This window comes from Bufo gargarizans, chromosome 8, assembly GCF_014858855.1.
Source record: "Bufo gargarizans isolate SCDJY-AF-19 chromosome 8, ASM1485885v1, whole genome shotgun sequence".
Classification (NCBI taxonomy): domain Eukaryota; kingdom Metazoa; phylum Chordata; class Amphibia; order Anura; family Bufonidae; genus Bufo; species Bufo gargarizans.
Genome location: NC_058087.1, coordinates 30,068,539 through 30,081,609, shown reverse-complemented (window position 1 = coordinate 30,081,609; position 13,071 = coordinate 30,068,539). Strand labels below are relative to the sequence as shown.

At 45.4% G+C, this 13,071-nt stretch overlaps 1 protein-coding gene across 1 annotated transcript in view; it reads right to left on the bottom strand.

The window, feature by feature from the left end:
- The window catches only part of CFAP65 (cilia and flagella associated protein 65), a 50,825-nt gene that overhangs the window by 23,839 nt on the left and 13,915 nt on the right, over positions 1–13,071 (bottom strand). Inside the window, exons 7-16 of the mRNA XM_044304232.1 lie at positions 11,122–11,261; positions 8,784–9,006; positions 7,164–7,429; positions 6,877–7,077; positions 6,170–6,529; positions 4,481–4,618; positions 4,161–4,406; positions 2,135–2,359; positions 361–510; positions 123–279 (exon numbers count right to left, since the gene is read on the bottom strand). Of these exons, the coding sequence (XP_044160167.1) occupies positions 123–279; positions 361–510; positions 2,135–2,359; positions 4,161–4,406; positions 4,481–4,618; positions 6,170–6,529; positions 6,877–7,077; positions 7,164–7,429; positions 8,784–9,006; positions 11,122–11,261 (2,106 nt within the window). The remainder of the gene's footprint in view (positions 1–122; positions 280–360; positions 511–2,134; positions 2,360–4,160; positions 4,407–4,480; positions 4,619–6,169; positions 6,530–6,876; positions 7,078–7,163; positions 7,430–8,783; positions 9,007–11,121; positions 11,262–13,071) is intronic.

Genomic DNA, 13,071 nt, shown 5'->3' with positions numbered 1-13,071 from the left:
TGAAAACAGAGAGACACTGAAACGCAAAGAAAGTTAGAAAATTTCAGAACGTTACATTCTAAAATGTCATGTACCACAATAATGTATAATAGGTAGCATATTGTGTATATGAAGTTACTCACCCACAGGGTCATTGATGACATCATCAGGGTCACATGGCCCCGAAACCTCCTGTTTAGCGCTGAGTGTATACTCCAGCGTGCAATCACCCTCATTTGATAGAAGCAGATCACATGACTGAAAACTCCCGACCAAAATGTTCCCCAGGTCGACCGACTCCTTGCTCCGTCTGGGGGAGACAATAATACACGATAGGTGGGATGGACGACATGGAAGAAGAGTCAGAGATCGTGCTGCAGCCTTACTTACCGACAACCAGCCGCTGCAGCCCTCGCCATTGATACGCAGGATGTAGCGCTTCTTCGGGCTTCGATCGTCCAGCCATGTTAATACAGTGGCTTTAATAAAGTAATTTCGTTTTTCTTGCGGCACAAATGACCACCTCTGTGCCTGTCAGACACAATAACATGGATCGAGTTAGGCCAATATGTATCTAAAATGGAACTAAAGCAGGGTGCACAATCTGTTTTAGTCTGGGGGCCGCATGGTCACATAATTGCTAGGGACAATTGCTACCACAGTCATTCCTCCCTCATTTAGTTCTGCTGATTATCATCGGCACATGTCTGTGTGTAATCTTACATATTTCATTCTGATGCAAGGTGCAAATCAGCCAACAGACGAGTGATGTCTCATTTATCAACTGATCACAACACGATTATACAGACCCGTTATCAGGAATGAGTGTCCCTGTGAATACTTGCCCCGAAAATCGCCCAGTGTAACAGGGGCTTAAGTGGCGACTAGGGATGAGCGAATCGTCTTCAGATGAAACATCCGAAGTCGATTTGCATAAAAAACTTTGTTTCAATACTGTTCGGAGTGAGCGCTCTGTACAGTATTAGAATGCATTGGCTCCAATGAGCCGAAGATATTAGTTTGCGAAGTCTCACGGGACTTTGGGTAATAACTTCATAAATTGATTTCTACTGTAAAAAAACATTTCCTGAACTCGGGTTCACTTCCAAGGAACCACTTGGAACCGAACCCGAGTTCGGGAAATGTTTTTTTACAGTAGAAATCAATTTATGAAGTTATTACCCAAAGCCCAGCGAGAATTTGCAAAGTAATAACTTTGGCTCATCGGAGCCAATACATTCTAATACTGTACGGAGCGCTTGCTCCGTACAGTATTGAAACAAAGTTTTATGCGAATCGACTTTGGATGTTTCATCCGAAGCTGATTCGCTCATCCCTAGCGCTCCCCTTCACTGCAGAGGACCGTGCTCACTGGGTATTACCACCTCCCCAGTAATAGGTGATATCTGTGTGACTGGTGCCCTGCAATAACCAGTAAGCACTTTCCTTTACTAGAGGGGAAAGCTCTCAGTAAATAAAGGGGTTGTGCAGCCTGTTTGCATTGATGACCTATCCTCAGGACAGGTCATCAGTATCTGAACGGCAAGGGTCCAACACCCGGCACCCCCACGATCAGCTGTTTGAGGAGGAGGCACCGCTCCGCGGGAACACCGCTTCCTGGTCATTACACTGCTCGTCGTCTCGCTTGCAGTGTAATTACACTTCACTTGAATGGAGTGAGTACTTGTCTCCCCTGTAGTGGTGGCGTAGTGTAATTACAACACGCAGTGTAATAAAGAGGAAGTAGCACTCGCATGGAGTGCTGCCTCCTCCTCAAACAGTTGATCGAAGAGGGTGCCGGGTGTCAAACACCCGCCAATCAGATATTGATGAACCATCCTGAGGATAAGTCATCAATATAAACAGGCTGCACAAACCCCTGGTCTGAAAAGGCCTTAAAGAGGACCTCTCCCCACTCCTGACATGCCTGTTTTAATAGCTTCATGCATTCCCCATGTAATAACAATTCTGAAGCATCTATTCTTATGGCTCTGTGTTGTGCCATTCTTTTATTATTTCTACTAGGAGTTATGAATGAATTGCTAGCAGTCTGCAGTAAGGGTACAGAGGGGTGTTACCAGTTGGGGGTGTAGCTGATTAGATAGAGTGAGACTGTGCAGGCTCACCCCCAGCTGGTTACTGCCTGGCGTCTTACCAAAGTTTCATTTGGTCTGATAATTCCTGATCTTGGATTAACTGAAAGGTATTGCAAGTCTGCCTGCTGGATCCTCCACTCGAAGTGCACAGGGAGCCTGGAGAGGTTCCTTATGGAATACAGGCACTCAGACTGGCTCCCCACGCAAGTCGGCTTAAAGTAAAGTTTTCCTTCCGACTCAAGAGAGAGTTGTGGGCTTTCTGCTCGCGAGAACAAGACAATCTCCTGCCAAATAAAAAATACAGAGAAATGGAAATGGATGTTAGCTATTCTGTAAGATTCTACGAATCAGCGACCATAGAAAGAGTGTTAAATATTGATTTGTGTATATAGAGCATTCTGTCCTTAGGGCTCATTCACACGACCGTGGTTTTGGTCCGCATCCGAGCCGCATTTTTTGCGGCTCGGGTGCGGACCCATTCACTTCAATGGGGCCGCAAAAGATGTGGACAGCACTGGACAGATGTGGACAGCACAGCTGTCCGTATCCGTTTCTCCCTTACGTAGCCCCACAAAAATAATGAATCATGTCCTATTCTTGTCCGTTTTGCGGACAAGAATAGGCATTTCTATAATGGGCCTTACGGCACGGTCGTGTGAATAAGCCCTAAGAGTCAAGAGGTCAATTGCACACCTGGAAGACGTCAAGCAAAACCGCCCAGTAGAATGCACATTCTTCAATGCATTAACGGCGCAGCTGTGTGCAGCATAACCACCATCATGTGCGAATACAACATACTGCAAATCTGTTAAATGATGAGCTTGTTACTTGCTTTTAAAGAATTATCAGGCCAGCCAGGTTGACAACTAATAAGGCTTCCACTAAAGCCTCCACAAGGGTTGTCACTAGGGATGTCACTATTTTGTCATCCTTCTTTCTATTCATGAAAAATCTGAGGCAGGGAATAGATCCTTGCATACCTAGGGAGGAGGAGCCATAATGGCGGCTATATTGGCTGTCAGCCTGCTTTCTTAGAAAAAGATATGTCTAAGACACTGTGCACACTGAGCCCTACTTAGGCTACTTTCACACCAGCGTTTCGGTGTCCACCTGTGAGATCCGTTTCAAGGCTCTCACAAGCGGCCCCAAACGGATCAGTTTAGCCCCAACGCATTCTGAATGGATGCGGATCCGTTCAGAATGCATCAGTTTGGCTCCGTTCCGCCTCTATTCTGCTCTGCAGGCGGACATCAAAACGCTGCTTGCAACGTTTTGGTGTCCGCCTGGCCGTGCGGAGCCAAACGGATCCGTCCTGACTTACAATATAAGTCAATGGGGACGGATCAGTTTCACGTTGACACAATATGGTGCAATTACAAACAGATCCGTCCCCCATTGACTTTCAATGTAAAGTCAGGACGGATCCGTCTGACTAACAATTACATAGTAACATAGTAACATAGTACATAAGGCCGAAAAAAGACATTTGTCCATCCAGTTCGGCCTGTTATCCCGCAAGTTGATCCAGAGGAAGACCCCTCTCTAGTAGCTATAGCCTGTAATATTATTAAGCTCCAGAAATACGTCCATGGCCCTCTTGAATTCCTTTATTGTACTCACCATCACCACCTCCTCAGGCAGAGAGACCCAATTAGACTTAGACTTTTTTTTTTACATAGAATGCAGACGGATCCGTTCTGAACGGATACCATTGTTTGCATTTATAGGTGCGGATCCGTCTGTGCAGATACCAGACGGATCCACACCTAACACAGGTGTGAAAGTAGCCTTATGTGTACAGTATGCGCTAGGAAAAACTCCTGGTGCAAATGTTAAATGTACCCATAGGGCTTCATACACCAGACAGGGTGGTATGCGCCAGCAAACCTTTTTACAGCTGTATAGGAAAGTGCAGCAGATTGTGCTTAACTACATAGCGGGCCACTGCAAAGAAATGTATATCGTGCAGTATTATTATTTATTTTATTTATTTTCACAATGGAACCCTAATAGCAAGATATGCTACTGTCAGGCTATACAGTGGAATATGTTGGAGCCTAAGTTGGGGAAGACTATGTTACTCACCTGAGTATAGTCAGGGCTGTAATTCAGCTGCAGCGGCACAGTGTGTTTTACTAGTCCACTTTCAGCAGGACTGGTCCTCAGTAGTAAGATCTGATGTGATCCAGGGTCCAGTTGACCAGAGATTGGTTTCACTTCGACACCAGGGCAGCTGTTTTCATCCATCACAAAAGTCATGATTGTAGGCCCTGTATTCTGCAGCAGTAAAGTACGATAAGTGTGACCATCTTGCTTAGCTGGCGGAAAAACCTGCAACAGATGGACAGAATGTGAAGCTCCATGTCATACATCTTACCAATAAATCTCGCTATTACATTTCTTACCATCCGTGAAGAATCTAGAAGACATCTGGGAACAAAATGTTCTTGTCCCAGTGAAAATGTATGGCCCCTCGCTCGAAGTGTGATGCACCACGGCGGACAAATAGTGATATCCTTCACATTGCGGTAATCACGCAAAACCTGCGGACAAAAGATTGATATTGACTGCATAGTGCAGAAATTGACAAGTATAGTTCTCTAGTATTAAGGGTTTACAATTTTCATCCTTTTTCACCGGACAATATTCATATTCACCTAGCAGTATGACAGGAGCAAGAGGGTGACAACACAGGTCGCAAGATCGCAGGGTAGCGCAGTAGCGACCCACAAGTTGTCATGATTGTGACACAACAAACTCAAGAAAGATTGTCAGGACAGTTGAGAAGTTGGATAGAACAGATAATCTAAAGGCCTGATGTGGGACATTCCATCGTCACCATGCTTTGCTGCCATTGGATGATGTAGTTATGCAACGTTATTGTTTTGTTGCTCGTGTTCTCCGTCCATGCTTGTAAAACAATTGCCACGACATTCCACTGTTTTACATAACACGATTTACAAGCATTTTTGGTGAAACTTTTTTATTTTATTACATTTGTTGCTTGCATATATTTTGGTGTTTTTCAAAGTCTATGGAGAAATCAGCAGAAAAAAAACAAAACACTGTGTCTCAAGTAGGCACCCTCAAACTGCGGCCCTCCAGCTGTTGCAAAACTACAACTCCCAGCATGCCAGAACAGCCTACAGGTATCAGCCTACAGCAAGGCATTGTGGGAGTTGTAGTTTTACAACAGCTGGAGGGCCGCAGTTTGAGGATGCCTGGTCTAAAGCATCCTGCAGTTTGAAAAAACGGCACAAAAACGGTGTGTATAGTGCATTCGGAAAGTCTTCAGACCCTTACACTTTTTTCACATTTTGCTATGTTGCTGGCTTGTGCTAAAATAAAAAAATCAAGTTTTTCCACATGAAGCTGCTCTAAAAACCCTATAATGAGAAAGTGAAAACAGAGGGGGAGATTTATCAAAAGTGGTGTAAAGGACTGGCTTAGTTGCCCACAGCAACCAATAAGATTCCACCTTTCATTTTCAAAAGAAGCATTGAAAATGAAAGGTGGAATCTGATTCGTTGCTGTGGAAAACTAAACCAGTTTTTCTTCACACCAGTTTTGATATATCTCCCCCAGAATGTTATATTGACAAGGATAAGTCATCAATATTAAAAACCGGAAATACCGCTTTCACACAAACGTATTGAAATCCGTCCATATTCTGCCTCTAGAATACGCACAGATTCCTGATGATATACCATCAGTATTGCTTCAGTATTTCATCTAGATTTATATGCGTATTCCTTCCTTACTGCATTTTTTATGCACTCCCATAGACTGTAATGTGCATGTTTGGAAGCAAATGCGCACAAAACTTGGACATGCTGCGGATTTAAAATAGTGACGGAAATTATACAACATTATCAATGGATTCCGATACATAAAATCCGGCCCATACAAGGGCTGCAAATACGCTTGTGTAAGAAGCAGCCTAATGTTAAATCACACTGTTAAAAATATCATGAAAAATCCCATGAAAAACGTTGCGCTTTTCAGAAAGACAGTGACACGTGAATCCAGCCGTACTCTGACCAGTTATGATCACTCGGATACAATTGGGCCTTCACACTTCTCTATGCGCTCACCTTATAAAAGACAAAGCCCTCCAGTTCTGCAGCATACAATGCATTTATTTGTGATGGATGGAAGATGACTCTGAAAGCTGTGGACTTGAGTGGTGGGATCTCGGTCCGCTCGGGGGTGATCCGGTAAGGGCTGTCTGGTTTGCAAGTCCAGATGACGGTCACTTTTCCCTTTGTGTGATTGGTTAGAGAAAGCGGTAGGGGTTCTTGGGAGCTGCATTCACAGCGGCCAAAGTCAAAATCTCTGGTGCTGGCAGTGATATGGGATGTCGGCTTGGAGGCTTCGTGGTTAAACTCGTCATCAAAGAATTCAGAGGCAGCGTCACGGAGGATGCACTGCTCATGCGGTAGGTTATCAGCATCCTGGAAAGAAGAAGTGAACAGATGAAATCCGATCCGGCATTAATTTACATTGAAGTGTATTAGTGCCGGATCCGGCATTAAATGTTCCAGCAAAACGGATTCGGCTTTCCGGTCTGCGCATGCGCAGATCTTTAAAAATGAAAAAAAAAAAAAAAAAGAATACCTGATACGTTTTTCCGGATGACACCGGAGAGACAGATCCTCTATTCAAATGCATTTGTCAGACGGATCCGGATCTGTCTGACAAATGCCATCCGTTTGCGTCCGTATTGCCAGATCCGGCAGGCAGTTCCGGCGACTGAACTGCCTGCCGGAATCCTTTGCCTCAAGTGTGAAAGTAGCCTTACCTGTTCAAGAAGAGTGAGTGCTCCAGTGGTGTCTGTCCTGAGCTTTCCACTTTCCAGCATGGCGTCCAGAATGTCAGGAGAGAAGACAGATAGTCCACGTGCCGTATTTGTTCTGTAGACAGACAGATGTTTTGGAAGCACAATGGCGGGCTTCTCCATGTCCGAGTGACAAGTGCCAATCAAATCCACAAACAGAGGATCCTAGAGAAAGCAGGAGAAGCCAGTCATCTACAAATGTCCTTAAACAAATCTGAAGGGCAAGTGTTTATTCCTGGTTATGGTGGTACCTGGTGATGGATGAGACAGGCGACCCTCCGATAGTGTGGGATCGGATGCATGGGACAGAAGGTGATCTTTAAGCTCCGAGTCTCCTTGGGACCCAAATTCCCATACAGATGATCGAAAGAGAAAATGCTTTCAGTACTGTCAATGTCAAACTGGTAGACTGCGGGCACATCTGAGGTGTTGGTGATTTCTAGGGTCCGTAGAAGCTTCTCACCCAATTGCAGCAAACCAAAATTCAGTAAAGACGCCTGGAGAGAAACACGGGGCCCTGCAAAGTAATGATCCCAAGCAAATACCCTGTAAGTGAGGAAAGTGTACGATTGCTTTCAGAGCATTAGTAAATCCTGACCCATGAAGCTAGTGATGACCTTCACCCTGGAGTTCCTCTCTTTGGGCACTGAAGGTTGGCACTGTAATGCTGGGTTCACATCACGTTTTTCCCATCCGTTTAACGTATACAAAAAACGTATTCATTAAACGTATTCATTCATACAGTGGCACCATAGAGTTCCATTGTAAAAATAAATAAATAAAAAAATTGTTTTTTTTTTTTCCCCGGAAGAACCACAAGAACGTGTTGTGCTGCGTTTTTGTATCATTTATTTTGTAACGTAAACGTCAAACGGAAGCACAAGCAGTGATGTGAACCCAGCCGTAAAGAACGGTCAGCTCGGCCTACCTAATATCCATACAGCTTGTCATAGACATAGATCTGTCCTGCCTGCCATGCATGAAGATAGGCAGATGTCATACAGCATGGCACCACCTGTCTCACACAAGAACAAAAGATTGGGCAGGTTCAAATCCAACATGTCCAATCCTTCTATCTTCTAATTAAAAGGGGTCAGAGGACCACGTGTTAGGCACTTTTTTCCCCTGGTTTTAACTTTTTTTCTGGGACTGTGATGCTTTCAGGCAAGATACTACACTCAGACATCTCCATTGTCCAACACCCAATCCTACTGCCCCCCTTTCCCTTACATAAGAGGAAATGGGGCACCTTTTTTCAGGTGGTTCATACTCACTCCTCCACTTTACGCTCCTCTTTACGTGGGCCAGGACGCCTACACAGCGTGCATGCTCAGCCGTCAACTCCATTCATACGGGCATGCCTCAGAGCCCCGTTCTCGTGATCAATGAGCGTTCTAGTGGTCAGGCGCTACCGATCTAACAGTTATTAACTATCCAGCATCCAGGGGAGGAATAGTTTTTACCACCACAACTCTTTTAATGTTAGCAGCTGCCTATATGGCTCTGACTATGGTAAGTAGTGTTACCCCCTTGGTGCAACAAGTCCACAATAGTATCTGCAGCTGGGGGCCCAAGAGGCGCATGTGGCTCCTAAGCCACTGGTTCGGAAGCACGGCTGTAGAGCAGGGGTAGGCAACCTCCGGCACTCCAGTTGATGTTAAACTACAACTCCCAGCATACTTGCTCTTCTCTTCTAAGAACTCACATAAAAATAAATGGAGCATGCTGGGAATTATACTTTCACAACAGCTGGAGTGCCGAAAGGTTGCTGATCCCTGGTGTAGAGCATTGAGGAGCACATCTATGAATGTACAGAAATGCGAATACTGACCAATGTTCTGCTCTTACCCCAATATTTAGTGAAATGTTACCTTTACAACTTCCAGAAACCTTGAGCACCGTCCGTGTGAGATTCCCAACTGGAGTAACATGAAAATAGTCCACACTCTCCATGTCCACGAGACGTGGCCGAAACTGGAGGAGAACTTGCATCTTCCCTTGAGCCGGAACTACACCGCGGGAAACTCCACAAGAAAAGTTACAGTCCACTTGATAAGAGCGCGTCTCTCGTTCAATACGGAATGGAGAATCTACCTAATATATCAAGGTAATGTGATGTTATCATTGCAACACTTATATCATGCCATATACATACATGTAGGCACACACTAAAGGCATCTATACACATAATGATAATGGGTAACGACACGACCAGAAAAGATGTTATGTGTATTTATGTGTATGCTGCTAGAAAGATCAGCTCCATTTATCGGGCCATCGGTTGTGAAAGATCAGCGGCTTGATCTACATATTTTTCAGTCATAACTGATTAAAGAGGTTTGTCTCAGATTAGTAAAAAAATAAAAATAATAGGAATCTGCTTTTCTTGCAGAAACAGCGCAACTTGAATGGAGCTGAGCTGCAATACCAGACACAGCCTATGAATATGAGTGGTGCTGTTTTTGGAAGAAAAGCAGATTTAATTTTTTTTACTCTCAGATATTTTGCTCTGTGCACCCTTAGGCCCCTTTCACACGGGCGAGTTTTCCGCGCAGGTGCGATGCGTGAGTTGAACGCATTGCACCCGCACTGAATCCAGACCCATTAATTTCTATGGGGCTGTGCAAATGAGCTGCGATTTTCACGCATCACTTATGCGTTGCGTGAAAATTGCAGCATGCTCTATATTGTGCGTTTATCACGCAACGCAGGCCCCATAGAAGTGAATGGGGCTGAGTGAAAATCGCAAGCAAGGGTGGATGCGGTGTGATTTTCACGCACGGTTGCTAGGAGATGATCGAGATGGAGACTCGATCATTATTATTTTCCCTTTTAACATGGTTATAAGGGAAAATAATAGCATTCTTAATACAGAATGCATAGTACAATAGCGCTGGAGGGGTTAAAAAATAAATAAATAATAATTTAATCCACCTTAATCCACTTGTTTGCGCAGCCCGACTTCTCTTCTGTCTTCATCTCTTCTGTGCACAAGAAAAGGACCTGTGGTGATGTCACTACGCTCATCACATGGTCCGTCACATGATCCATCACCATGGTAAAAAAAAAGATCATGTGATTGACCATGTGATGAGCGCAGTGACATCATCAAAGGTCCTATTCCTCAAAGAAAAAGACAGAAGAGATGCCGGCTGCACGAACAAGTGGATTAAGGCGAGTTAAAAATACAATCTACACAACCTTGAACCCAAACCTGAACTTCTGTGAAGAAGTTCGGGTCTGGGTACCACATTCAGTTTTTTATCACGAGCGTGCAAAACGCATTGCACCCGCATGATAAAAACTGAACAACGGAACGCAATCGCAGTCAAAACTGACTGCAATTGGGTACCTACTCGCGTGGGTTTGCCGCATTGCACCCGGGACACCTCCGGAGCTAAAACGTGACGCCTGTGTGAAAGGGGCCTTAAAGGGGTTGTTCAGGACTAGGAAAAAAGGCTTCTTCCTTCCAGAATCTGCGCCACATCTTGTGTGCGGGATTCACTTCAATGTAACTGAGCTGCACTACCAGACACAACCTATAGTCAGGTATGTCGCAGTCTCTGGAAAAAAGCAGCCAGGTTTTTTAAATCTAGGATCACCCATTTAAAACACTGCATTGTGCCATTCCTCTGTTATTCATCCTGGAAATGTATGAATAAATGGACACCTGGATGTTTCCAGTGGGGAGTGTCCTTACACACTCAGACTCTGTACCTGTTGACAAGAGGAATGGTAACACTCGGTTGTCACCTTGTTCATACATTTCCTGGAGGAATAAAGAAGGAATGGACCAATGCAAAGTTCCAAGAAAAACAGACATTTCAGGAGAGTATACAGATCCTCCTTAATGATCAGCGTCCAGGGATGAATTCACTTGCAGCAGATTTGTTGCATAAATGGGATTGTTTCTGCAGCAGGTGTGTGGATTTTTGCGAACTCCCCATTCAAATGAACGGGACAGTTCTGCAACCAATCAGCTCCATGTGAATTCACCCTAAGACCATATTCACACGGTGGATTATGGCGCATTTTCCACATCAAAATCTGCACAGAATTCACTCTCAAAACTTGTGACAAAATTGGCAAATGACTGGTTTCAGCAAATAATCAAACGAAGGGAACCTAGTGAGAAGAAGGGGATGAGCACCACTGTATGCAATGTAACAGGCGACACGTCGACACGCCTGCACTATGCCGGGGACATACCAGAGACAGGTTGTGAATTTCAATCTTTTTCTCCGACGCCATGCTCACTCCAACAGGTCCGAAATCCAGAAGTGGTCCCCCGTCCTCCTTCATCTCACAGGACTCCCCAGGCACCGTCACTAGGAGATGTGGATATTTGGCTGCAAAAAGGAGCAACTTCAAGTTAGTTGAGCCACGAGTCAGAGGCGAAATGTAAAGGTTGTGGACCCCAATGTAACAGGACCCCCCAACAAGCACAGGAGAGAGCTCCTTCCGGAGAATATTCATTTTGTGCCCTATCCTGATGCATTATGGGATAGTCCCTTTGACCTGACAGATTCGGAAAGGGTGTCCTTTTGCCTCTAATACATCAGTATACCCTTTTCGTCTGTATGGTGTAGCGTAGTCAACTATTCCGTTCTATAGGCAGAAGGCATAAAGTTAGGAATAAAACGTATTCTGCGTGTTATTTGTTAGAGACAGCGCCACTTCTGTCTATAGGTTAAGTCTGGTATTGCAGCAGAGTCTCATTAAAGGGGTTTTCCAGGCTCTCAATATAGAGCTCTCCTAAGGATAGGTCATTAATATCAGACTGGTGAGGGTCCAACACGCCTCTCCCCACCAATCAGCTGTTCTCTGCAGCCTCCAGAGCTGGAACTGGCGCTTTGAATGGAACAGGACTGTTCAAAGAGTAGTGCTGAGCTACTGCAGCTAGTCTCTCATTGAAGTGAGACGGAGCTGAGCAGCACGGCCATTGCACTCTGAACAGTGCTCTGCTTCTTATTCCATTCAAAGCGCCAGTTCCAGCGTCAGAGGCTGCAGGGAACAGCTGACTGGTGGGGGAGAGGGGTGTCGCACCCTCACCTTTCAGATATCAATCACCTATCCTGAGGATAAGGGCTCATGCACACGGCCGTTTTGCGGCCCACATACGGCGGGTCAGCAATACACAGGCACCGGCCGTGTGCATCCCGCATCAAGGATCGCGGACCCATTCACTTCAATGGGTCCGCAATCTGGGAGATGCGGAGCAGAGGCACGGATCGGAAGCCCACGGAAGCACTACGGAATGCTTCTGTGGGTTTACTGTATGTGCCTCCGCACCGCAAAAAAGTAGTGCATGCCCTACTTTTTTGCGGTGCGGACCGTAGGATGCGGATCGTGGTCCCCGATCTGCATGCGGCTGCCCTACGGTCGGTGCCCGTGCATTGTGGACCGCAATTTGCAGTCCACAGCACGGGCACGGAGCCCTTACGTTCGTGGGCATGAGCCCTTAGTCATCAATATCAGTAACCTGGAAAACCCCATTAGGCCATTTCACACGTGCGTGAAGGATTGGCGCCGGATGCGTTCAGGGTGCGTTCAGTGAAACTCGCAACATTTTGCAAGCAAATTCAGTCAGTTTTGTCTAAATCTGTTTTTTCCGCGCGGGTGCAATGCGTTTTGATGCATTTTTCACACACGTGATAAAAAACTGAAGGTTTACAAACAACATCTCTTAGCAACCATCCGTGAAAAATGCATCGCACCCGCACTTTCTTCCGGATACAATGCATTTTTCACTGAAGCCCCATTCACTTCTATAGGTCCAGGGCTGCGTGAAAAAACACAGAATATGGCTACAAATTGCGCATCCGCAAAACACGGATGGCATCCGTGTGCGTTCCACAATTTGCGGAACGCCATGGACAGCCATTAATATAACTGCTGCCTATTCTTGTCTGCAAAACGGACAAGAATAGGACAGGTTATATTTTTATTTGCGGACCACAGAACGGAGCAACGGATACGGACAGCACACGGAGTGCTGTCCGCATCTTTTGCGGCCCCATTGAAGTAAATGGGTCCGCATCCGAGCCGCAAAAACTGCTGCTCGGATGCGGACAAAAACAACGGTTGTGTGCATGTAGCCTATAGAGCATGCTGCGTTTTTCACACAACGCAGAACTGATGCGTTAAAAAACGCTCATG